The sequence below is a fragment of the Ranitomeya imitator genome, chromosome 1, assembly GCF_032444005.1.
Source record: "Ranitomeya imitator isolate aRanImi1 chromosome 1, aRanImi1.pri, whole genome shotgun sequence".
Taxonomy (NCBI): Eukaryota; Metazoa; Chordata; class Amphibia; order Anura; family Dendrobatidae; genus Ranitomeya; species Ranitomeya imitator.
The window spans coordinates 613,494,396-613,521,366 of NC_091282.1; the positions used below are offsets into that span (position 1 = coordinate 613,494,396).

The 26,971-nt window shown below is 46.5% G+C and overlaps 1 protein-coding gene across 5 annotated transcripts in view; it reads right to left on the bottom strand.

Moving 5' to 3' along the window:
* The window catches only part of USF1 (upstream transcription factor 1), a 38,081-nt gene extending 11,753 nt beyond the window's left edge, over positions 1–26,328 (bottom strand). For 3 of the 5 annotated variants that reach the window (XM_069726230.1, XM_069726239.1, XM_069726221.1), the window contains exon 1: positions 26,195–26,277. In XM_069726230.1, coding sequence (XP_069582331.1) covers positions 26,195–26,238 — 44 coding nt within the window. In that variant the 5' untranslated portion in view covers positions 26,239–26,277. Of the gene's footprint in view, positions 1–4,876; positions 4,919–26,194 lie in introns of all 5 variants that reach the window. The other 2 variants (XM_069726255.1, XM_069726247.1) reach the window with 1 other exon arrangement.
* Positions 26,329–26,971: the final 643 nt, after the last annotated feature.

A 26,971-nucleotide genomic window follows, 5' to 3' on the forward strand; every position in this document is an offset into this window, starting at 1 on the left:
TCATTTAGAATGAATTCTGCATGTTTTGTGCACATGATGCAGTTTTTTCTGTGAAAAAACGCATCGCGGTAAAAACCGCAGCATGTTCATTAATTTTCCGTTTTTTTTGCAGATTTCCCACTCCAAAATGCATTGGGAAGTGTCTGGAAAAAACCGCGTCAAAATCGCGGCAAAAACGCATGCGGTTTTCTTGCGGATTTCTTGCAGAAAATGTCCGGAATTCTCAGGAATTTTCTGCGAGAAATCCTGAACGTGTGCACATAGCCTCATACCCACCACAGGGAGGAAATGATTAAGGAAATAAAGATGGCAGCGATCATGCTATCTCCAAACTTTGGATTACAAGAGGAGGAAGAAAAGTATTTAAAGTTGGACTTCAGAAAGGCAGATTTTAATGGACTCAGAAAGAGGGTAGGAAAGGTCCAATGGCAGAATGATCTAAAGGACAGAAATGTCCAGGAAGGATGGGAGATTTTGCTAAAGGAAATTCTCACCACACAATCGGTAACAATCCTGAAAAGTTGGAAGAATTGGAAGCATTTAAAGAGACAAGGGTGGATGAACACAGAACGTAGTCACTTGTTATAAAGGAAAAAAGAAATGTATATTAAATGGAAAGAGGGGAGCATATCTAAAGAAAAGTATAATGCTGACTGCAGGGAATGCAAGGCACGAGTTAGAAGAGATAAAGCAAGTTATGAAGTGAGGCTTGCAAGGGAGACCAAAAATAGCAAAAAAGATTTTGGTGGTATGTCAAAAAGCAAAAGAAAAGTCAAGGATGCTATAGAATTTTTTACGGGATCAAAAAGGTGAAGTGGTCAAAAATGATGATGTTGAGAAGGCCCAACTTTAATTCCTAATTTTGCAACTGTTTTCTCCAAGAAAGCAATTGTAACATCACCTAATTGTTATGGTGCCATCGAAAGAATAAAATAATCGACACCATCTATAAACAGAGAGCTGGTGATCAGGTACGGACTGCGACTGAAATTCAGCCCTGGCATTGGAAATAACACAGGCCCATGTTGTCTCCGCCCCCATGAACCAGATGGTATATATTACTAATATTAAGCTGGATGGAGGAAAGGAAGATTTTCTACAAGACCAATATTTCTAATGATACCCGTGGCCTGCTGGGGTAAGTGACAGAGTCAGCTGATCCCTAATCGCATGCCACGGCGATTAGGGATCAGCTGACGCCGCACAGTCTGAAGAAGGCGGAGGGAGATGAGTGAGAGGCGAAGATATGCACTGCGCATGCCCATGAATCCCAGCCCCGCAGTATGAATAAATCAGAAGACACTGCGGTGCGGGATCTCGGGCAGCGCGGCCACACAAGCGCAGTCAGCCTGACATCAAATGATGTCAGAAGACGGGCAGCGCTAACTGCGCATGCCCAAGGGATAACATAACAGTGCAGGCTCCGGGACAGATTCAAACAACGCTGAGGAGGCGGCGTCCAGCGCCAAGGGGGTATGAATGACGGCTGTACTGTGTCTGATTAGGAAGGAAAGTCCCGCCTCCCTTGCGATTTCATGGTATGAGGGGGCACATTTTATAAAAGTGTTTATTTCAGCGTGTGCAAGGAGCATAACTAAAAGAGCCACCGTGTCCAAATGCAGCATTAGTGCTGAACAAGGTGGCTCTTTTACTTACAAATGCCTAGGAGAGGGGGAGGGGGGTGACAGGTTTCCTTTAAATGGAATTGGTTTGGGACCACCAGAAGTCTTCCTAGACCTGGCCGTCCAGCCAAACTGAGCAATCGTGGGAGAAGAGCCTTGGTGAGAGAGGTAAAGAAAAACCCCAAGATCACTGTGGCTGAGCTTCAGAGATGCAGTAGGGAGATGGGAGAAAGTTCCACAAAGTCAACTATCCCTGCAGCCCTCCACCAGTCGGGCCTTTAAGGCAGAATGGCCTCACGGAAGCCTCTCCTCAGTGCAAGACATATGAAAGCCTGCATAGAGTTTGCTAAAAAGCACATGAAAGATTCCCGGACTATGAGAAATAAGATTCTCTGGTTTGATGAGATGAAGATAGACCATTTAGGTGATAATTCTAAGCAGTATGTGTGGAGAAAACCAGGCACTGCTCATCACCTTCCCAATACAATCCCAACAGTGAAACATGGTGGTGGCAGGATCATGCTACGGGGGCGTTTTTCAGCTGCAGGGACAGGACGACTGGTTGTCATTGAAGGAAACATGAATGCGGCCAACTACAGATATCCTGGATGAAAACCTCTTCCAGAGTGCTCTGGACCTCAGACTTGGAAGAAGGCTCACCTTCCAACAAGACAATGACCCTAAGCACAACTCTGTGACCATTCTTGACTGGCCCAGCCAGAGCCCTGACCTAAACCCAAATAAGCATCTCTGGAGAGACCTAAAAATGGCTGTCCACCAACGTTCAACATCCATCCTGACGGAACTGGAAAGGATCTGCAAGGAAGAATGGCAGAGGATCCCCCAATCCAGGTGTGAAAAACTTGTTGCATCTTTCCCAATCGGACTCATGGTTGTTCTAGCTCAAAAGGGTGCTTCTACTCAATGCTGAGCAAAGGGTCTGAATACATATGACCATGTGATATTTAAATTTTTCTTTTTTAATAAATTTGCAAAAATTTCTACGTTTGTTTCTTTCAGTCGAGATGGGGTGCAGAGTGTACATTAATGTGAAAAAAATGAAGTTTTCTGAATCTACCAAATGGCTGCAATGAAAGAGTGAAAAATTTACAGGGGTCTGAATACTTTCCGTACCCACTGTACATACAGCACAGCGATATATGGGCTCCCCACCCTCCACATACATACAATACAGCGAAATATTGGCTGTCTACATTTAGTGATGAATAGGCTCCCACTAATATATACACATACACACCGCGATACATACGCTCCCCACATTATATATATTGGTATGGTGACTGGTCATGTGATTAATGGGCGGTATGTATCGCAAAGGTGGGTGCCACTGTGATGGAAGCCTGGGTATGTTTTTCTCAGTAGATCTATTGCTGAGGGATTTGTTTTACATTGGGAAGGCTTCCAGGTGATTGGAGAGATGGGTGGGTCCAGTCACCTACATACCCACCCACCCAAAGGGGTGTATCTGAACACCTAAGATGGTTGTGTGTTTAAGGACCTGCGGTGATGTTACGATCATCTGACTAGCCATGTGATAGGTACCTGGGTGTGGTTACACCTATGTAAAGGAGGTGTGTTTGGGAGTCTGTAATGTCCAGTCAGTCCACACTGGCAGAGTGGTCTGTGTCTTGAGAGGGAGAAGCCTTTCTGTGTCTGGAGCGCCCCCAGACGCAGGGCCGTGGGGCACTCGGTACCGGTCCTCTCTGTCTCGGTCCTGGGGTTGTCACGGTGGCTGGACCCGGTCCGTGACCCTGCTAAGGGGCGTCCAATGAAAGGTGATGAAAGTTTGTCAAGAGTTCGTGACGCCACCTGTGGTATTCGGTCAGGGTGACCGACGCTGCTTAGGGGTCCACTGGGGTGATGTGATGGCAGCTAGATGGTATACCTTCCCACAGATGAAGTATATCCCCAGGGCTTCCCAGTAGTGTAGGTGGTGATGATGTGAGGAGCAATTAATAACGAGGATGCAGGGTTGCAGTCTCTTTACCTTTTTTACTGAAGACTTCGGGATCCGCAATCCAGAGCACAGTTAACAGGGCTGGCTGAGGCTGGCCGGTCCGAAGGCACATCCAGAGTTCCCTTTGCAGGTGGAAATCAGTGCCTACCTTCTAGCGCCTGTGTGTTGAGCACCACGAGATAGTCCTCACAACTGTCGTATCCATTCTCTCTCCGTCCCCCCAGTATAATATGGCTAGGACGCACCCGTATGACAGGTAGGCCTGGAGTTATTCTGGGGCCCTAGAGACGCCCCTCTCCCACAATTGCCTCCTATGTCCGCTTAGGTGATTTAAGTTAGACAGCCAACCTATAATTAACTGTCCTGCCGGTGTTTGAAGTAATGTGAAGTCTGTTACTTCCTCGGCGTTCCGGCCACCGGCTACGCGCCTCAGTAGGATGTTGCCGATCTCGAGGCACGACTCCTACTGGTTCTATCTCCTTTGTGCTGTGTTTACCTTTTTGTTGAGGGCTTGATGGTTTATGAAGCAAATAAACCCACATGGACGTTGAAGAGACTGTGCCTCCTGTTTCCTCCTATGCACCTGAGTGAGTACAATCTATATCTATAAAATACACACACGGTACAGAGATCTAGGCTGCCCCCACACAGTGATATTTGGGCTCCTCACCCCCATATACATACAGTACAGTGATATATTGGCTCATCGTTTCCTAAACATGGTACAGCAATAAAAAAAAAAAAAATATATATATATATATATATATATATATATATATATATATATATATATATATATATATATATCCACACACCACAGGGAGCCCATATTTTTGTAACACACATAGTGGGGTGCCCTTGTATACATTCATATACACATGGTAGGGTGCGGTCATTCTTGCCACACACACACACACAGACGGTAGGGCTCCCTTATTCTCACCATACACACGAAATGGCGCTCTTACGTTCGCCACATACGGTAGTAAACTCTTATTTTCACCACACACCCCATAGGGCACGCTTATTCTCACCACACACATGGTAGGCCATACACACGATATGGCACTCTAATGCTCTCTAAACACGGTAGGGTGCTCTTATTCTACATATACATACCGTAGGGCCCCTCATTCTCGCCCCACACACACACACACATGCTAGGGTGCCCTTATTCTAAATGTATACTCACACACGGTATGGCGCTCTCGTTCTTCATAACTCGCTCCCCTTCGTATACATAGCACAATTCTCACCTCCTATAAATATCACTCACCCCTTCATTTCTCAGTTCTGTACGTCATCAGATGTCTGTATCCTACAGCAGAGAAACGAAAAACCAAGAACTGCTGTGATATGCAGGAGAAGGAGGTGGGGAAATTATTCCATTGTGTGTGTGTGTGTGTGTGTGTGTGTGTGTGTGTGTGTGTGTGTGTGTGTGTGTGTGTGTGTGTGTGTGTGTGTGTGTGTGTGTGTGTGTGTGTGTGTCTTAAGCCAGGCGCAAATTCAGTATGCACAGAATCATAAACAAACAGTCGTTTGAAGTATTGCCTATTGTAGGTTAAATTGATATTTCTAAATGGATGAATGGCTAATGTTTTGCATCTTATATTAGCTCCTACAACTTACTGTCTGCTATCTTTGGAAGACCGTGATACAGGGTCATTCAACAATGTTTGCCAATATGTTTACTAGTGATGAGCGAGTATAATCGGTACTCGAGATTTCCCGAGCACACTCGGGTGTCCTCCGAGTATTTGTAAGTACTCGGGAGATTAGTTTTCATCGCCGCAGCTGAATGATTTATATCTGTTAGCCAGCATAAGTACATATGGGGGTTACCTGGTTGCTAGGGAATCCCCACATGTAATCCTGTTTTGTTGACTTGCAAAACAGGAGGAAAAACCTATGCAAATAGATTACATTATCAAACAATGACTTCTCTTGACCTCTGTATGCTGGTTGAAGGACAGTTGTGAATTATATAAAAGGAGACTTTGTCCTCTGTTCGAAGAAACTCTACAGGATGTCGGCTTAGGCTACTTTCACACTTGCGTTGGTACACGGCCGTCGCAAAGCGTCGGCACGACGTACAGACAGACGTTGTGCAAATTCGGCACAACGTGGGCAGCGGATGCAGTTTTTCAACGCATCCGCTGCCTATTCTAAGTCCCGGGGAGGAGGGGGCGGAGTTCCGGCCGCGCATGCGCGGTAGGAAATGGCGGATCTGACTACGAATAAACATTACATTGAAAGTTTTTTGTGACGACGGTACGACAAAACACGACGCATCCAGTGCACGACGGACGCGTCGTATGGCCATACGTCGCAATCCGTCAGCAATACAAGTCTATGGGAAAAAAACGCATCCTGCGGGCGCATTTGCAGGATGCGTTTTTTTCCCAAAAAGTGTGAAAGTAGCCTTAGGGGGCCACTACCCAAGCTGGAAGAACAAAGGACTTTAATAATCATCACTGAAACCCCAGAGACGTTTTGAAGAATCTAGGTTGGGGCAATCAAGTTACCTGACCACATACCTCACGGCTATCGGTTAGCTTCCAAAGCTTGTCGTTACCTCCAAAAGCAGGGAACGACTGGTTGGGGTAGTCATCCCTGGAAACAGCTGTAATCTAGGCGAGTTAGGGGAAGGGTGAAACTCTGTAATTTGCACCATCTTTGGTATTTGCTGGGACTTTTCTGTATGCTATTGTGTGCTGGTGGTTCAATAAATTGTCAAACTTTTACCCTCACCCTGTGTTCTCCGCGTAGTGTTCTGCCCACGGGAAAATAGAGTGGGTACTCAGTGGTATGAGACCTGGTACGAGTGCACCCACTGACCCTGTGACTTCATATGGTGGCAGGAGCAAGACTACTCAGCCCGGCAGCTGGGGGGAGCTGCAGGGGACTGGTGTTCGTACACATAGTCTAAGGGCTCCACAACCAGGGAGGCATATAGACAGACCCAACAGACCACAGGTGAGGCATACACAGCAGGTTTCGAATGCCACCATGTCCAACCACACCAACTCGGCTGTGGGAAGATGACCAGGGTGGATGTATAGCCACAGGAAATGACTACTACATGAGCTGTGCCAGCTTCAACAGATTGAATACCAGACCACTGACACTTGGTTGTATTTGATCAAGGAATTGGTCCATTGGGATGCCCAGAACATCGTGAAGGATGACGAAAACTCTGCCGAGATGGAGCCAGATGAATTGCCAGAGTAAGAACCCAGTGCTGGTCTGGAATCAACACAGTCCCCAGCAGCCCAAATCTACAAGTTGTTGGTTGCATTGGGACTTGTTGCCTCAAGTTGGGAAATGGCTTGTTTGCTATGGAATCAGTTTTAGGAGTTCCAGTACCCTTACCGCCAGAACCGGACTCTATTCCCATGATAGTCCCCCACTAAGGAACTCCTCTCCACTACAGAGGTGTGCCATTGTTTAATGAGTTCAACACCAAAATCTATGAACAGCTGCATGATTTTGAGACTCTAATGCTAGTGCACCAGGTGCCCAGAGCTGATTGGGCTAAATACCTGTGGATTAGTTTGACTAGTTGGGTATGGGATGCTGCCTTGTCACTTGGGCCTCAAGACTGACTGGTCTATGGAACCATTAAGGACACCCTGCTGGCCCTTTTTACCATTACCCCGAGAGATATCGCACCAAGTCTTGGATATATTCTCACCAGGGGTCTCCTGTGTAGAATTTGGCAGGCAACTCCGTGCGACACTGCAACTGCTGGCTCGATGGTAGGGTTCCGATGCTGCCCTTCGGGACGCGATCAAGCAATTAATGGAGAAAATTACCCCAGAAGCACGAGAGTGGGTAGCCAACTGGAAGCCTGACACCCCAGAGCCAGCCGCCCAATAGGCCAGCAGCCCACAGACCTCGCTGGAGACCCGATATGATCCCAAAAGACCCATCAACCAAAGATTCGAATGGCAACCCGTCACTCAAGCAGGATGATCCCACTACCCATTAGAATACCCACAAGGACAAAGGGTTACCAACAGTACCCATGATTTGCTAAACCCACGGTGCTGTTATATATGCAGGTGCCTTGGACACTTTGCCAAAGATTGTCCTCAAGGTCGGGGCCCCATGGTTGGAGCCCGTCCGTCAGTATCTGCCAAAGCGATACAGCAGGGACTGAGGGACGCTATTCCTGGGATACACCAGCAGCGGAGGAAGGGATATCCCATTCATACTCTACGGCGGATTGGCCACCCTACACCAGCCAACCTCCATTGCTTCATTCAGCCGGTCAAGGTCGGTGATATCTAGGCCCAAGGACTTTGGGACACTGGGTCTTCCATCACCCTGGTCAGCCCAGATATTGTCCCACCAGAACAGATTGCAAGGAGTTTAGGTAAGCCCAACTCACGGACCCCACCCTAGAGCTTGCCCGCAGTATGGCTACTCAACCTGGGGAAGAAAATAAAAATCAGGCAGAGGTGTAGATGGGAGAATCAACTTATATCAGGAAAAGCCCACATCCTGCCCAGAAAATCCCTGGACCCATGTCTATCAGCTAATGGTGCCCCAGCAGTATCAACCCCAACTCCTGCACTTAGCTCATGACATCCCTGCAGCTGGGCACATGGAGGTCAGAAAGACCCAGGCCCAACTGCTGCATAGTTTCTTTTGGCTAAATGTCACTCAAGAGGTGATGCGGAAATACAAAGCCTCCAGTTTGTCAACGGATGGTGGGAGTACATTATCATGCCCCACTTCAGTCCATGTCCTTGATAGGTAAACCATTCCAGAGGGTTGTCATCAATTTACTGAGCCCCTTAGCAGTCCCCAGCCGCAGTGCAAAGAGGTTCATCCTCACTCTGGTCGACTTTGCCACACACTACCCGGAGGCTGTTGCCCTGTCATCCATAGATGTGGAAAACATGTGGATCAAGCTCTACTGGACGTTTTTAGTCAAGTAAGGCATCCACAGGAAAGATTGAACGACCAGGGGACCCAGTTCCGAAGCGAGCAGATTCAGACCCTCTGGGAGAAACATGGTGTCAGCCCCATGCTTACTACTCCGAAACTAATGAGTTGTGGGCTTCAACGGAATGCTCAAGCAGCTCATTAGCCGGTATGAAGAGTCCGATGGGGGAGGGGGTTAGAGACAAGGGAGAAAAACCTGCAGCAGCTCCTCTTCGCCAACCAGGAAGAGACACGGGATTCTACTGGGTTCTCTCCTTTTGAATTGCTGTATGGTTGAAAAGTACAAGGGCCATTGGAGCTAGTAAGAGAAAGGAGGGCACTTTTCCCACAGAAGAGGTTCCCATTTGGGAGTATGTCCAAAAGTTTAGGAAAAAAAGATGAGGTACCTCATAGCCCATAGGAATTGAGAAGTAGCTCAGGAAAGGCAACGACTGTGTTACAACCATACTGCTAGACTCCGAGAATTTACCTGTGGTTAGGTTAAGTTCTAGTATGCAAAAACAAGCAGCAAGCCATGTGGGCGGGTACGTTCACCATCACTAGGAAATGCGGGGAGACTGACTACACCGTGGCTTTGGATCGACCAGGTATTTGTGAACGGACCCATCATGTTAACAGGCTAAAAGCTTATGAGGAAAGGGAAGTTACCAACTTAGCAGTTTGTTGTGCCCCTTTAGATGTCCCAGATCTGGACAAGATCCCAGACTTATTGGTGGGATCCAGAAGAGAAATAAGGGTAACAAATGTCCCACTGGGGGAGCGGCTTGGCCTATCACAGAAGCAGCAGTTAATAAAACTGGTTGGAACATAGGGCTCCCTGCTTACTAGTTGGCCTGGTCGAACACCTTTGGACCAGCATCATGTCAACACAGGGGTAGCCACTCCATTCAGACAACCTGCCTACCAGGTGACACCTCCAGTGTAGGCAATGATGAAAGCGGAGGTCGATGACATGTTGAATATGGGGGGGTCCACAGTTCCTTTCCATAGCTCATGGGCAGCCAGTGTAGTGTTGGTGACCAAGAAAGTCAAGAATAGTCACTTCTGTGTGGACTAGAGGCCACACAATAAGGTCAACGTTACAGATGCATAGCCCATGCCTTGGGTGGATGAACTACTACACAGATTAGGCGGATCTCTGTTCATATATACCATCGATTTGAGCAAGGGATACTGGCAGATCCCACTCACAAAAGAGGCTTAAGAGAAATCTACATTCATCACCCCTTTTGGCCTGTATGAATTTACCAGCATACTATTTGGGATGAAGAATGCCTCAGCTACTTTCCAAAGGATGGTGGACCAGTTACAAGAAGGACGTCAGGGGTATGCCCAGGCCAACCTGAATAACATCGTTATCTTACCTGGGAAGAGCATCAACAGCATGTGTCCCAGGTGCTGCAGACAGTAGCAAAAGCCCAGCTTACCATCCTAGGGACTGCAAACTAACAAAAGTTTATCTACAATTACAGTACAGTAGCAAAGCCCCTCACTGACCTTACCACCAAAAGATATGCCCGCAATCTCATCTGGACCCGAGAATGCGAGTCCGCATTCCTCCAGTTGAAAACGCAGCAAGCCCAAAGCCCAGTCCTGACCGCCCCTGACTTCTGCCGCCGATTCATTGTCCATTGGACACCGGATTGGGAGCAGTACTCAGTCACATGGGGACAATGGTCAGGAACACCAGATAGCCAATATATCCCGAAAATTGTTGGACCAGGAGAGGGCATACACCACAATAGAAAAAGAAAGTGTTAGAGAAGGGATTTCCAACCTACTCAGGTGTTCTGTCTTTTAGGTACCTACGCAATAAAGCAATAATCAGAGAGACACACGCACATGGGCATAGTCTGTGCCCTAAAATAATTGCAGCCTTACCTCTACGGCAAGGAATTCATGGTCAGAACCGATCACAATGCTTTAAAGTTGGCTAAATCGAACTGCTGGGGACAACTGACGTTTACTCAGATGGAATTTAGCCTTAAAGTTCTATAATTTTTCCTGTCTCCCATAAAAAAGGCAAAGATCATAGAAATGCTGATGGACCGTCCAGACCAGTAGAGAAGGATGACCAAAAGCCTAACAAATATGGAAACCCCGTCAACAGCAGCCCACAACAGGATCCCGCAGTCTTCGAGGCAAAATTAAGAAGGGTGAGGAATGTGAGGACACATAATTTCTTCTTAATTATGCCAGACGTAAATTCAGTAGGTCCAGAATCATAAACTGTTTTCTGAAGTATTGACTCTTCTGTAGGTTAAATTGATATTTCTAAATGGCTAATGTTTTGCATCTTATCTGCTTCTACAGTTTATTGTCTGTTATATTTCCAATAGTGATAAAGGGTCCTTGAACAATGTTTACGGATATGCTGATTATACATTGTCCACGCCAGCCAGTTTATTGACTTGCAAAACAGAGGAGGAAAACTATGCAAATAGATTACATAATCAACAATGCGAGTTAACCTCATCACATCTTTCTCTTAACCTCTGGTTGCTGGTTGAAGGACAGTTGTGAACTATATAAGGAGACATTTTCCTCTGTTCCAAGAAAGTCTGCAGGATGTCAGCTAAGAAGACCATGGCCCCAGCTGGAAGAACACAGGGCTGCTTCATTTACCATCACTTAAACCCCAGAGAAGTCTTGAAGAATCCATCTTGGGACAATCAAGTTACCTGGCTACATACACCTCACTGCTCTCAGTAAGATTGTCGTATTTATTCTATACAGGGGGGTGGTGATAGGATATTAAATTCTATACAATGGGGTGAGGATATTACACTCTACACCGGGGGTGTGTGTGGGGGCATTACACTCTACCCAGGGGGGGATTGCACTATATACCCGGGGGGGCATTATACTATATACCCGGGAGGGTATTAACTATACACCCGGGAGTATTGCACAATATACCCGGGGGGGGGGGGGGGGGATTTTTACACTATATACCCGGGTGGGATTACACTATATACCGGGGGTTATTGCATTATATGCCCCCGGGAGGGGGTATTACACTATATACCCGGGGGGGTAGTATTACACTATATACCTGGAGGGAGGGGGGTACTATATACCCGGGGGAGAGGTATTGCACAATATACCCGGGGGGATTTTTACACTATATACCTGGGGGCGGGATTACAATATATGCCCGGCTGGGGATATTACACTATATACCGGGGGGGTATTGCACTATATGCCCCCAGGAGGGGGTATTGCACTATACACCCTTGGGGGGTATTACACTATATACCCGGGGGGGGGGGGGGGGGGGTTTACTATATACCCCGGGAGAGAAGGTGTTACACAATACACCCGGGGGAGGGGTACTGCACAATATCCCCCCGGTTTATTACACTACATCACTATATACCCGGGGGGGTATTACACTATATACCGGGGGGATATTACAGTATTAATCTATATCACTATATAGCCAGGGGAGGAGTATTGGACTATATACCCCGGGGGTGGGTATTACACTATATATTGGGGGGTATTGCACTATATGCCCGGGGGAGAACAATATATCCCCGGGTGGGGGGGTATTACACTATATATGTGGGGGGGGGGGGGGTATTGCACTATATGCCCCCGGGAGGGGTATTGCACTATATACCCAGGGGGGTATTACACTATATACCCGGGGGGGGGGGGGGTATTACACTATATACCTGGAGGGAGGGGGGTACTATATACCCGGGGGAGAGGTATTGCACAATATACCCGGGGGGATTTTTACACTATATACCTGGGGGCGGGATTACAATATATGCCCGGCTGGGGATATTACACTATATACCGGGGGGGTATTGCACTATATGCCCCCAGGAGGGGGTATTGCACTATACACCCTTGGGGGGTATTACACTATATACCCGGGGGGGGGGGGGGGGGTTTACTATATACCCGGGGAGAGAAGGTGTTACACAATACACCCGGGGGAGGGGTACTGCACAATATCCCCCCGGTTTATTACACTACATCACTATATACCCGGGGGGGTATTACACTATATACCGGGGGGATATTACAGTATTAATCTATATCACTATATAGCCAGGGGAGGAGTATTGGACTATATACCCCGGGGGTGGGTATTACACTATATATTGGGGGGTATTGCACTATATGCCCCCGGGAGGGGGTATTACACTATATACCCGGGGGAGAACAATATATCCCCGGGTGGGGGGGTATTACACTATATATGTGGGGGGGGGGGGGTATTGCACTATATGCCCCCGGGAGGGGTATTGCACTATATACCCAGGGGGGTATTACACTATATACCCGGGGGGAGAAGGTATTACACAATATACCTGGGGGGCGGTATTACACTATGTACCCCAGGGAGTATTACACTATATACCCGGGGAGGAGGGGGGGGTGTATTACACTATATCGCTATATACCCGGGGGAAGAGTATTAGACTATATACCCCGGGGGCAGGTATTACACTATATACCGGGGGGTATTGCACTATATGCCCCTGGGATGGGGTATTACACTGTATACCCGAGAGGGGTATTACACTATATACCCGGGAGGGGTGGGGGTACATTGCACTATAAATGGGGGTGAGGGGGATATTCAGAGGCATTATATGGCGTAATATCCCCCCCAATGTATAGTGTAATATACTCCCACCCCCTGTATATAATGCAATACCCCCACCCCCGTATATAGCATAATATCCCCATATATAATGCAATACCCCCACCCCGTATATAGTGTAATACTCCCACGTATATAACGCAATACCCCCACTCTCTATATATAGTGTAATACTCCCACGCATACAATGTAATACCTCCACCCTCCATAAATAGTGTAATACTCCTCCATATATAATGTAATACCCCCACCCCATATATAGTGTAATACCTCCACGTATATAATGTAATACCCACACCCCCCGTATATAGTGTAATACTCCCCCGTATATAATGTAATGCCCCCACCCCCTTTATAGTGTAATACCGTCACGTATATAATGTAATACCCCCACATATAGTGTAAAACCTTCACGTATATAATGTAATACCCCACCCCGTATATAGTGTAATACTCCCACGTATAATAGAATACCCCCACACCCCTTATATAATACGAACATACAAAATGTACAGTTGGTGGAGAAAGGTTGAACTTGATGAATCTAGGTCTTTTTTTCAACCTACGTACGTAACTATGTAACCCCCGTTATAGTGTAATATCCCCACCCCCTGTATATAATACAAAACCCCCACCCCCGTATATAATGCAATACTCCTACCTCCCGTATATATTGTAGTACCGCCCCCTCCCCCCGTATACAGGAGGCGGGGGTACTACACTATATAAGGGGAATAATACACAAATACGGGGGAGGGTGGGGGTATTCCACGATATACTGAGGGGGTGGGGTACTACACTATATACCAGTGGATGGGGGTATTCCACTATACACCGAGGGGGTGGGGGTACTAAAGAGCTGGCGCCAGCACCCGGCCAACCCGGGAAAGTGCGGGGGCCCTGGCGAGATGGGGGGGGCCATTCACGGTACACCGAGGCTCCGGAGAGGCCCTGCAGGCAGGGGGGGCCCTCAGCTAGCGGCACATTACGCAACCGCTAAGGGGCCCCTGTGAGGCAGGGGGGCCCGCCTGCCACCAGCGCCGACTCCCCCGCCGCTGCATTGAACTACACTGGCCTTTGCCGGTACAGTTCAAAGCAACGATGGAGGAGAGAACGTCAGCTGACGCTCCCTCTCCCATCATTCCCCTCTGCCTCTGTGGGTGCGCGATGATGTGATCGTGCACTCACTGTGTGCCAGGCAGTGCAGTCGCTGAGACAGGAGCAGGGAGCAGCGCGGGCACGAGGAGAGGTGAGGAGTGTGGTTTTGTTTTTTTTTTACTATAACCGTGAGTACTGGACTGTGGGGCCATTCTCGAGGGGGGGGTGTTGTGAATTCTGTGGCAGAGCTCCCTCCTGTGGTCACAAGTGGTACTTCGGCTGATTCTCTCTATGAGCTTCCGTTGGTGGAGCAGAGTGGTACTGCGGCTTCTGAGTTTCCTTCCTCAGGTGATGTGGGGAAGTCGTTGGGTGCTGCTCTATTTAACTCCACCTAGTGCTTTGATCCTGGCCTCCAGTCAATGTTCTAGTATTGGACCTGTTTCCTCCTGGATCGTTCCTGTGGCCTGCTGCTCTGCATAGCTAAGTTCCGCTTTTGTCATTTTGTTTGCTGTTTTTTTCTGTCCAGCTTGCTTATTTGGTTTTTCTTGCTTGCTGGAAGCTCTGGGACGCAGAGGGTGTACCTCTGTGCCGTTAGTCGGTACGGAGGGTCTTTTTGCCCCCTTTGCGTGGTTTTTGTAGGGTTTTGTGTTGACCGCAAAGTTACCTTTCCTATCCTCGCTCTGTTCAGAAAGTCGGGCCTCACTTTGCTAAATCTATTTCATCTCTACGTTTGTCTTTTCATCTTAACTCACAGTCATTATATGTGGGGGCTGCCTTTTCCTTTGGGGTATTTCTCTGAGGCAAGGTAGGCTTATTTTCTATCTTCAGGCTAGCTAGTTTCTCAGGCTGTGCCGAGTTGCATAGGGAGCGTTAGGCGCAATCCACGGCTGCCTCTAGTGTGGTTTGAGAGGATTAGGGATTGCGGTCAGCAGAGTTCCCACGTCTCAGAGCTCGTTCTATGTTTTTGGGTTATTGTCAGGTCACTGTATGTGCTCTGACTTCTATGTCCATTGTGGTACTGAATTACCAGCCATAACAGGGGGGGGGGGGGGGTGAGATGTGGGCTGTGCTTTATACTCCATGGCCGTGCTATATGCTACATGGCCTGTGCTATATGCTACCCATTTTGCACTTTTACAAATGTTCTACGTTAAAGGGAACCGGTCACCCCCAAAAACGATGGTAAGGTAATTCACCGTCATCAGGGGCTTATCTACAGCATTCTAGAATGCTGTAGATAAGCCCTGATGTTACCTGAAAGAGGAGAAAAAGAGGTTAGATTATACTCACCCAGGGGCGGTCCCGCTGCGGTCTGGTCAAATGGGTGTCTCAGGTCCGCTCCGGCGCCTCCCATCTTCATTCTATGACGTCCTCTTCTGGTCTTCACACTGCGGCTCCGGCGCAGGCGTACTTTGTCTGCCCTGTTGAGGACAGAGCAAAGTACTGCAGTGCGGAGGTGCCGGGAAAGGTCAGAGAGGCCCGGCACCTGCGCACTGCAGTACTTTGCTCTGCCCTCAACAGGGCAGACAAAGTACGCCTGCGCCGGAGCCGCAGTGTGAAGACCAGAAGAGGACGTCATGGAATGAAGATGGGAGGCGCCGGAGCGGACCTGAGACACCCATTTGACCGAACCTCTTTTTCTCATCTTTCAGGTAACATCGGCGGCTTATCTACAGCATTACAGAATGCTGTAGATAAGCCTGATGCTGATGGGCTTAGCTCATCTTCGATTTTGGGGGTGACAGGTTCCCTTTAATACTTTCTAATGTTTACTTTTAAAAAGTTTTCCATTAAAAAAATTGTCATATTCAATGTATGCAGTTTTTCTTTGCATCAAGTTCAGCTAACAATAAAATGCCTACTGGTAACTAAGGAAGAGGGAGTAGGTCACAAAAATTGGCATATAAGGGGTTGACTTATATAAAGCCCCTCTGCTGTATGGTATGGTATGGTAGAATTTACAATAGCTATCACTCATGTTAGGCTACTTTCACACATCAGGTTTTCAGCGTCAGGCTAAATCCGGCGAATGTTGGAAAAACTGGATCCGGCGCAGATTGTGAAAAACTGATGCGACGAATACATTTTTTTCAACGGATCCGGCTAGCATATCTAGGTTATCGTTGGATAAAAAAAATTTGGAGCATGCTCAGTTTAAAAAACCGGCACCTTCCGGCTCTCATAGACTTCCATTCTAGCAAACAGCCGGAAGCGCCGGATCCAGCACTTCCGGCTTTTTTTGCCAGAGACAAAAAACGTTGCTAGGGACGTTTTTTCAAGAAACCGAAAACAGCAGAATTGCCGGCAAAAACCAGACGAAATGCAAGGTCATCAGGCGCAATCCGGCACTAATACAAGTCTATGGGAAAAAAAAACAGATCCGGCGGCAACATTCGCGGGTTCCGTTTTTTAAAATGTAGCCAGATTTAGCCTGACGCTGAAAATCTGATGTGTGAAAGTAGCCTAAGAAGTGAAATCTGGCATTGTACTATACCTATGTTTCTCTGCTGTATCTGTGCATCATGAATCGTGGTATGTGTTAAAGGTGGGGGGGGCCCACTGAGACTCTTTCGCCCGATGCCCTCAAAAACCTGGAGCCGGCCCTGGGGTACTACACTATATATGCATGGATGGAGTGGGGGTACAACACTATATATGGGGGTATTCCACTACATACTGAGGGGTGTGACTCCACTATATACAGGGGGATGGGGGTATTATACTATATACGGGGGGATGGGGGTATTATACTATATACGGGGGATGGGGGTATTACACTATATACAGGGGGATGGGGTAAAACTATATACGGGGGAGATGGGGGTACTACACTATATATGGGGGGATGGGGTATTACACTATATACCGAGGGAGTGGGGGTACAACACTATATACGGGGGATGGGGGTATTACACTATATACGGGGAGATGGGGGTATTACACTATATACGGGGAGATGGGGGTATTACACTATATACCCTCTCCCTCTCCTAGTGTATCCTCACCCACCCCCTGCAGACTGTGAGCCCTCGCGGGCAGGGTCCTCCCTCCTTATGTACTCGTGTGCCTTGTTATCTGCTCATGTTTAATGTATTTGTCTATATTTGCCCCGTATTCACATGTAAAGCGCCATGGAATAAATGGTGCTATAAAAATGTATAATAATAATAATAATACGGGGAGATGGGGATATTACACTATATACAGGGGGATGGGGGTACAACACTATATACTGGGGGATGGGGGTACAACACTATACGGGGCGATGGGGGTACAACACTATATACGGGGGGATGGGGTATTATACTATATACGGGGGGGGATGGAGGTATTCCACTATATACAGGGGATGGTGTACTACACTATATACGGGGGGATGGGGGTATTACACTATACACCGAGGGAGTGAGGGTACAACACTATATATGGGGGTATTCCACTACATACTATGGGGGGGTACTCCACTATATACGGGGGATGGTGTACTACACTATATACAGGGGGTATTCCACTATAATCCGAGGGAGTGGGGGTACAACACTATATACGGGGGAATGGGGGTATTACACTATATATGGGGGGATTGGGTATTATACTATATAAAGGGGGATGGGGGTACAACACTATATACGGGGGATGGGAGTATTACACTATATACCGAGGGAGTGGGGGTACAACACTATATACGGGGGATGGGGGTATTACACTATATATGGGGGGGATGGGGTATGAATTCTGCATGTTTTGTGCACATGATGCGTTTTTTTCCGCGAAAAAAAAACGCATCGCGGTAAAAACCGCAGCATGTTCATTAATTTTCCGTTTTTTTTGAGGATTTCCCACTCCAAAATGCATTGGGAAGTGTCCGGAAAAAACTGCGTCAAAACCGCGGCAAAATCGCATGCGGTTTTCTTGCGGATTTCTTGCAGAAAATGTCCGGAATTCTCAGGAATTTTCTGCGAGAAATCCTGAACGGTTGGGATTAGGGTTAGGGGTGTGTTGGAGTTGGGGGTGTGGTTGGGATTAGGGTTGGGGGTGTGTTTGGATTAGGGCTTCAGTTACAGTTGGGGGTTTCCACTGTTTAGGCACATCAGGGGCTCTCCAAACGCGACGTCCGATCTCAATTCCAGCCAATTCTGTGCTGAAAAAGTAAAACAGTGCTCCTTCCCTTCCGAGGTCTCCCGTGCGCCCAAACAGGGGTTTACCCCAACATATGGGGTATCAGCGTACTCAGGACACATTGGACAACAACTTTTGGGGTACAATTTCTACTGTTACCCTTGGGAAAATACAAAACTGGGGGCTAAAAAATAATTTTTGTGGCAAAAAAAAAAAAGAATTTTTATTTTCACGGCTCTGCGTCATAAACTGTAGTGAAACACTTGGGGGTTCAAAGCTCTCACAACACATCTAGATAAGTTCCTTGGGGGGGTCTAGGTTCCAATATGGGGTCACTTGTGGGGGGTTTCTACTGTTTAGGTACATCAGGGGCTCTGCAAGCAAACGCAATGTGACGCCTGCAGACCAATCCATCTGAATCTGCATTCCAAATGGTGCTCCTTCCCTTCCGAGCTCTGCCATGCGCCCAAACGGTGGATCCCCCCCACATACGGGTATCAGCGTACTCAGGACAAATTGGACAACTTTTGGGGTCCAATTTCTCCTGTTACCCTTGTGAAAATACAAAACTGGGGGCTAAAAAATAATTTTTGTGGCAAAAAAAAAAAGAATTTTTATTTTCACGGCTCTGCGTCATAAACTGTAGTGAAACACTTGGGGGTTCAAAGCTCTCACAACACATCTAGATAAGATCCTTAGGGAGTCTACTTTCCAAAATGGGGTCACCCGTGCGGGGTGTCAATTTTTAGGCACATTAGTGGCTCTCCAAAAGCAACATGGCGTCCCATCTCAATTCCAACCAATTTTGCATTGAAAAGTCAAATAACGCTCCTTCCCTTCCGAGCTCTGCCATACGCCCAAACAGTGGTTTACCCCCACATATGGAGTATCAGCGTACTCAGGACAAATTGCACAACAACTTTTGGGGTACAATTTCTCCTGTTACCCTTGGTAAAATAAAACAAATTGGAGCTGAAGTAAATTTTTTGTGAAAAAAATTAAATGTTCATTTTTTTTTTTTAAAACATTCCAAAAATTCCTGTGAAGCACCAGAAGGGTTAATAAACTGCTTGAATGTGGTTTTGAGCACCTTGAGGGGTGCAGTTTTTAGAATGGTGTCACACTTGGGTATTTTCTATCATATAGACCCCTCAAAATGACTTCAAATGAGATGTGGTCCCTAAAAAATATTGGTGTTGCAAAAATGAGAAATTGCTGGTCAACTTTTAACCCTTATAACTCCCTAACAAAAAAAAAATTTTGGTTCCAAAATTGTGCTGATGTAAAGTAGACATGTGGGAAATATTACTTATTAAGTATTTTGTGTGACATATTAAGGGCATAAAAATTAAAAGCTGGAAAACTGCAAAATTTTCACCAAATTTCCATTTTTTGCACATATAAACGCAGGTAATGTCAAAGAAATTTTACCACTATCATGAAGTACAATATGTCACAAGAAAACATTGTCAGAATCACCGGGATCCGTTGAAGCGTTCCAGAGTTATAACCTCATAAAGGGACAGTGGTCAGAATTGTAAAAATTGGCCCGGTCATTAACATGCAAACCACCCTCGGGGCTTAAGGGGTTAAACTATATACCGAGGAAGTGGGGGTATTACACTATATACAGGGGGTGGGAATATTGTATTCTATATAGGATGGGGGGTATTACACTATATATGGGGGATAGGGGTATTACACTATATAAGGGGGTATTACACTATAAGCTTTTCGGCTCCCTCCGGTGGTTGTAGAGGGTAATGCAGTTGTGTCTGGACTGCAGGAGTGGACATGTGTATCTACTAATTGCAAAACTGACTGGGGTATATAGCTTTGCAGGATCCTTTAGTCAGTGCCAGTTGTCCATTGTTTTTGAAGGATTCACATCCCTGCTGGTCTCTCCAGTTTGCTGTGTTTTTCTACAAAGATAAGTCCTGGCCTTGTTTTCGCTGTCCACCTGCAGTGGACCTTATAGTTCTGTGCATTTTCATGTTTCTGTCTTGTCCAGCTTGGTCTGTGAAGGATTTTTTGCAGCCAAGCTGTGTCTCTGGAGATGCAGATATACCCCCCATGTCTTTAGTCAGATGTGGTGATCCGTATTTTCTGCGGTGGATACTTTCTAGTGTTTTTATACTGACCGCATAGTACTTTGTTCTATCCTTTCTTTTTAGCTAGTATGGCCTCCTATGCTAAAATCTGATTTCATATCTGCGTATGTTATTTCCCTCTCCTCTCACAGTCAATATTTGTGGGGGGCCATCTATCCTTTGGGAATATTCTCTGAGGCAAGATAGACAGAAACAGGAAACCTTTAGGCTATATTCACACTTTGCGGATTTTGCTGCGGATCCGCAGCGGATTTGACCGCTGCGGATCCGCAGCAGTTTCCCATGAGTTTACATTTCAATGTAAACCTATGGGAAACAAAAAACGCTGTGCACATGCTGCAGAAAAATCCGCGCGGAAACGCTGCGGATTACATTCCGCAGCATGTCACTTCTTTTCTGCGGATTTTCAGCTGCTCCAATAGAAAACTGCAGTTGAAAATCCGCAGAAGAAAACGCAGTAAAAACCGCGATAAATCCGCAGTAAAAACCGCGATGGGTTTTCACTGCGGATTTTGCAATTCCGCTGCGGAAAAATCCGCAGTGGAATCTGCAAAGTGTGCACATAGCCTTAGGGGTAGTTAGATCTTAGGCTGTGCCGAGGGGTGTAGGGAGTGTTAGGTACCCCCCACGGCTACTTCTAGTTGCGCTGCTAGGTTCAGGGTTTGCGGTCAGTACAGGGACCACCTTCTCCAGAGTCCGTCTCATGCTGCTCGTAGGCCACCAGATCATAACAGGTATTACACTATATACAGGGGAATGGGGGTATTACACTATATAAGGGGGTATTACACTATATACAGGGGGTGGGAATATCTATCTATATATATAATTGTCTAAGGGTTTTTCCGTCTGTCTGTCTGTCCTGGAAATCCCACGTCCCTGATTGGTCGATGCCGCCAGGCCTCGACCAATCAGCGACGGGCACAGTATCGCCGTAGAAATCCCTGGCGGCCTCGACCAATCAGAGACTGGCACAGCAACGATGATGTCATAAAGGACGTAGACATCCCGCGTCTCTGATTGGTCGAGGCCGCCAGGCCTCGACCAATCAGCAACGGGCACAATATCGACGTAGATGTCATAATGGTTGCCATGGCGACGATGATGTCATAAAGGTTGCCTCGACCAATCAGCGACAGGCACAGTCTGCCGCGAATTCTGGAATCATCATTGTCCATACAGGTCCTTCTCAAAAAATTAGCATATAGTGTTAAATTTCATTATTTACCATAATGTAATGATTACAATTAAACTTTCATATATTATAGATTCATTATCCATCAACTGAAATTTGTCAGGTCTTTTATTGTTTTAATACTCATGATTTTGGCATACAACTCCTGATAACCCAAAAAACCTGTCTCAATAAATTAGCATATCAAGAAAAGGTTCTCTAAACGACCTATTACCCTAATCTTCTGAATCAACTAATTAACTCTAAACACATGCAAAATATACCTGAGGCTTTTATAAACTCCCTGCCTGGTTCATTACTCAAAACCCCCATCATGGGTAAGACTAGCGACCTGACAGATGTCAAGAAGGCCATCATTGACACCCTCAAGCAAGAGGGTAAGACCCAGAAAGAAATTTCTCAACAAATAGGCTGTTCCCAGAGTGCTGTATCAAGGCACCTCAATGGTAAGTCTGTTGGAAGGAAACAATGTGGCAGAAAACGCTGTACAACGAGAAGAGGAGACCGGACCCTGAGGAAGATTGTGGAGAAGGACCGATTCCAGACCTTGGGGAACCTGAGGAAGCAGTGGACTGAGTCTGGTGTGGAAACATCCAGAGCCACCGTGCACAGGCGTGTGCAGGAAATGGGCTACAGGTGCCGCATTCCCCAGGTAAAGCCACTTTTGAACCATAAACAGCGGCAGAGACGCCTGACCTGGGCTACAGAGAAGCAGCACTGGACTGTTGCTAAGTGGTCCCAAGTACTTTTTTCTGATGAAAGCAAATTTTGCATGTCATTCGGAAATCAAGGTGCCAGAGTCTGGAGGAAGACTGGGGAGAAGGAAATGCCAAAATGCCTGAAGTCCAGTGTCAAGTACCCACAGTCAGTGATGGTGTGGGGTGCCATGTCAGCTGCTGGTGTTGGTCCACTGTGTTTCATCAAGGGCAGGGTCAATGCAGCTAGCTATCAGGAGATTTTGGAGCACTTCATGCTTCCATCGGCTGAAATGCTTTATGGAGATGAAGATTTCATTTTTCAGCACGACCTGGCACCTGCTCACAGTGCCAAAACCACTGGTAAATGGTTTACTGACCATGGTATTACTGTGCTCAATTGGCCTGCCAACTCTCCTGACCTGAACCCCATAGAGAATCTGTGGGATATTGTGAAGAGAAAGTTGAGAGACGCAAGACCCAACACTCTGGATGAGCTTAAGGCCGCTATTGAAGCATCCTGGGCCTCCATAACCTCTCAGCAGTGTCACAGGCTGATTGCCTCCATGCCACGCCGCATTGAAGCAGTCATTTCTGCCAAAGGATTCCCGACCAAGTATTTAGTGCATAACTGAACATTATTATTTGATGGTTTTTTTGTTTGTTATTAAAAAACACTTTTATTTGATTGGATGGGTGAAATATGCTAATTTATTGAGACAGGTTATTTGGGTTATCAGGAGTTGTGTGCCAAAATCATGAGTATTAAAACAATAAAAGACCTGACAAATTTCAGTTGGTGGATAATGAATCTATAATATATGAAAGTTTAATTGTAATCATTACATTATGGTAAATAATTAAATTTAACACTATATGCTAATTTTTTGAGAAGGACCTGTATACTACGGAGACATGCATATTCTAGAATACCCGATGCGTTAGAATCGGGCCACAATCTAGTCTATATATATAATTGTCTAAGGGTTTTTCCGTCTGTCTGTCTGTCTGTCTGTCCTGGAAATCCCGACTCTCTGATTGGTCGAGGCCGCCAGGCCTCGACCAATCAGAGACCGGCACAGCATCGACTTAGAAATCCCGTGTCTCTGATTGGTCGAGGCCTGGCGGCCTCGACCAATCAGCAACGGGCACAGCGACGATGATGTCATAATGGTTGCCATGGCGACGATGATGTCATAAAGGTTGCCTCGACCAATCAGCGACGGGCACAGTCTGCCGCGAATTCTGGAATCATCATTGTCCATATATTACAGGGACATGCATATTCTAGAATACCCGATGCGTTAGAATCGGGCCACAATCTAGTTGTATTATATATGGGATGGGGGTATTACACTATATACGGGGGATGGGGGTATTACACTATATAAGGGGGTATTACACTATATACAGGGGGTGGAAATATTATATATGGGATGGGGGGTATTACACTATATACGGGGGGATGGCGGTATTACACTATATAAGGGGAGTATCACACTATATACAGAGGGTGGGAATACTGTATTATATATGGGATGGGGGTATTACACTATATACAGGGGGTGGGAATATTATATATGGGATGGGGGGTATTACACTATATACGGGGGGATGGCAGTATTACACTATATAAGGGGAGTATTACACTATATACAGAGGGTGGGAATATTGTATTATATATGGGATGGCGGGTATTACACTATATACGGGGGGGGATGGCGGTATTACACTATAGAAGGGGGGTATTACACTATATACAGGGGGTGGGAATATTATATATGGGATGGGGGGTATTACACTATATACGGGGGGATGGCGGTATTACACTATATAAGGGGAGTATTACACTATATACAGAGGGTGGGAATATTGTATTATATATGGGATGGCGGGTATTACACTATATACGGGGGGGATGGCGGTATTACACTATAGAAGGGGGGTATTACACTATATACAGGGGGTGGGAATATTGTATTATATATGGGATGGGGGGTATTACACTATATACGGGGGATAGGGGTATTACACTATATACAGGGGGTGTAAATATTATATATGGGATGGGGGGCATTACACTATATACAGGGGGATGGCGGTATTACACTATATAAGGGGAGTATCACACTATATACAGAGGGTGGGAATACTGTATTATATATGGGATGGGGGTATTACACTATATAAGGGGGTATTACACTATATACAGGGGGTGTGAATATTATATATGGGATGGGGGGCATTACACTATATACAGGGGGATGGCGGTATTACACTATATAAGGGGAGTATCACACTATATACAGAGGGTGGGAATATTGTATTATATATGGGATGGGGGTATTACACTATATACGGGGGATGGGGGTATTACACTATATAAGGGGGTATTACACTATATACAGGGGGTGGAAATATTATATATGGGATGGGGGGTATTACACTATATACGGGGGGATGGCGGTATTACACTATATAAGGGGAGTATCACACTATATACAGAGGGTGGGAATACTGTATTATATATGGGATGGGGGTATTACACTATATACAGGGGGTGGGAATATTATATATGGGATGGGGGGTATTACACTATATACGGGGGGATGGCAGTATTACACTATATAAGGGGAGTATTACACTATATACAGAGGGTGGGAATATTGTATTATATATGGGATGGCGGGTATTACACTATATACGGGGGGGGATGGCGGTATTACACTATAGAAGGGGGGTATTACACTATATACAGGGGGTGGGAATATTATATATGGGATGGGGGGTATTACACTATATACGGGGGGATGGCGGTATTACACTATATAAGGGGAGTATTACACTATATACAGAGGGTGGGAATATTGTATTATATATGGGATGGCGGGTATTACACTATATACGGGGGGGATGGCGGTATTACACTATAGAAGGGGGGTATTACACTATATACAGGGGGTGGGAATATTGTATTATATATGGGATGGGGGGTATTACACTATATACGGGGGATAGGGGTATTACACTATATACAGGGGGTGGGAATATTATATATGGGATGGGGGGTATTACACTATATACGGGGGATGGGGGTATTATACTATATAAGGGGGTATTACACCATTTACAGGGGGTGGGAATATTGTATTATAAATGGGATGGGGGGTATTACACCATATATGGGGGATAGGGGTATTATACTATATACAAGGGGTAGGAATATTATATATGGGATGGGGGGTGTTATACTATATACGGGGGGATGGCGGTATTACACTATAGAAGGGGGGTATTACACTATACAGAGGGTGGGAATATTGTATTATATATGGGATGGGGGAATTACACTATATAAGGGGGTATTACACTATATACAGGGGGTGGGAATATTGTATTATATATGGGATGGGGGTATTACACTATATACGGGGGGTATGGGGGTATTACACTATATACGGGGGGTATGGGGGTATTACACTATATATGGGGGGATGGGGGCATTACACTATATACAGGGGTGGGAATATTGTATTCTATATGGGGTGGGGGTATTGCATTATAAACTCAGGTGGGAGTACTACATTATATACGGGAGGTATTACACTACATATTGGGGGAGGTATTACACTATATACGGGGGGGTAGTATTACACTATATACGGTAGGTATTACACTACATATTGGGGGAGGAGGTATTACACTACATATTGTAAGTAATTTCTCGCACTCCCCCCGCCATCTCCCCTGCACATAAGATTACAGATTGGCTCCTCCCTCACAGTAGAGCCGCTGCTACCTGGTAATTGCTCCAATAATTCGGGGCCTCCGGTTCCCGGCCATGGACTTGACGCATGCGCAATGAGCAGGCAGAGGACATCTTTATTCAGGGCGGATGTTGCGTCACTTCCACCATCACCGGGAACTTTTTCCTCGTCCCAGATTTCTTAACAAAACGCCATGATTAATGCTGGCAGTGGAAGTGGAAGCGACAACTGCGAGAAGCGAGAACTGAGTCAGTGACGTCACTTCCTCAACGTGAAGTAGCAAATCATCCAACGCATTAGTAAAGAGTATGACGTCACCTCCGCCCAGACTAGGGTGTGACGTCACATGCCTTAAGTACAAGAATTGGCGTCACCTCTCTCCAGTACAGGGCATGACACCACCTCCCTCCAGTACAGGGTATGAAGTCGCCTCTCACCAGTACAGGGGGTATGACGTAACCTCCCACCAGTACAGCGTATGACGTCACCTCCCACCAGTACAGCGTCTGACGTCACCTCCCACCAGTACAGCGTATGACGTCACCTCCCACCAGTACAGCGTATGACGTCACCTCCCACCAGTACAGCGTCTGACGTCACCTCCCACCAGTACAGCGTCTGATGTCACCACCTCCCACCAGTACAGCGTATGACGTCACCTCCCACCAGTACAGCGTATGACGTCACCTCCCACCAGTACAGCGTATGACGTCACCTCCCACCAGTACAGCGTATGACGTCACCTCCCACCAGTACAGCGTATAACGTCACCTCCCACCAGAACAGCGTATGACGTCACCACCTCCCAC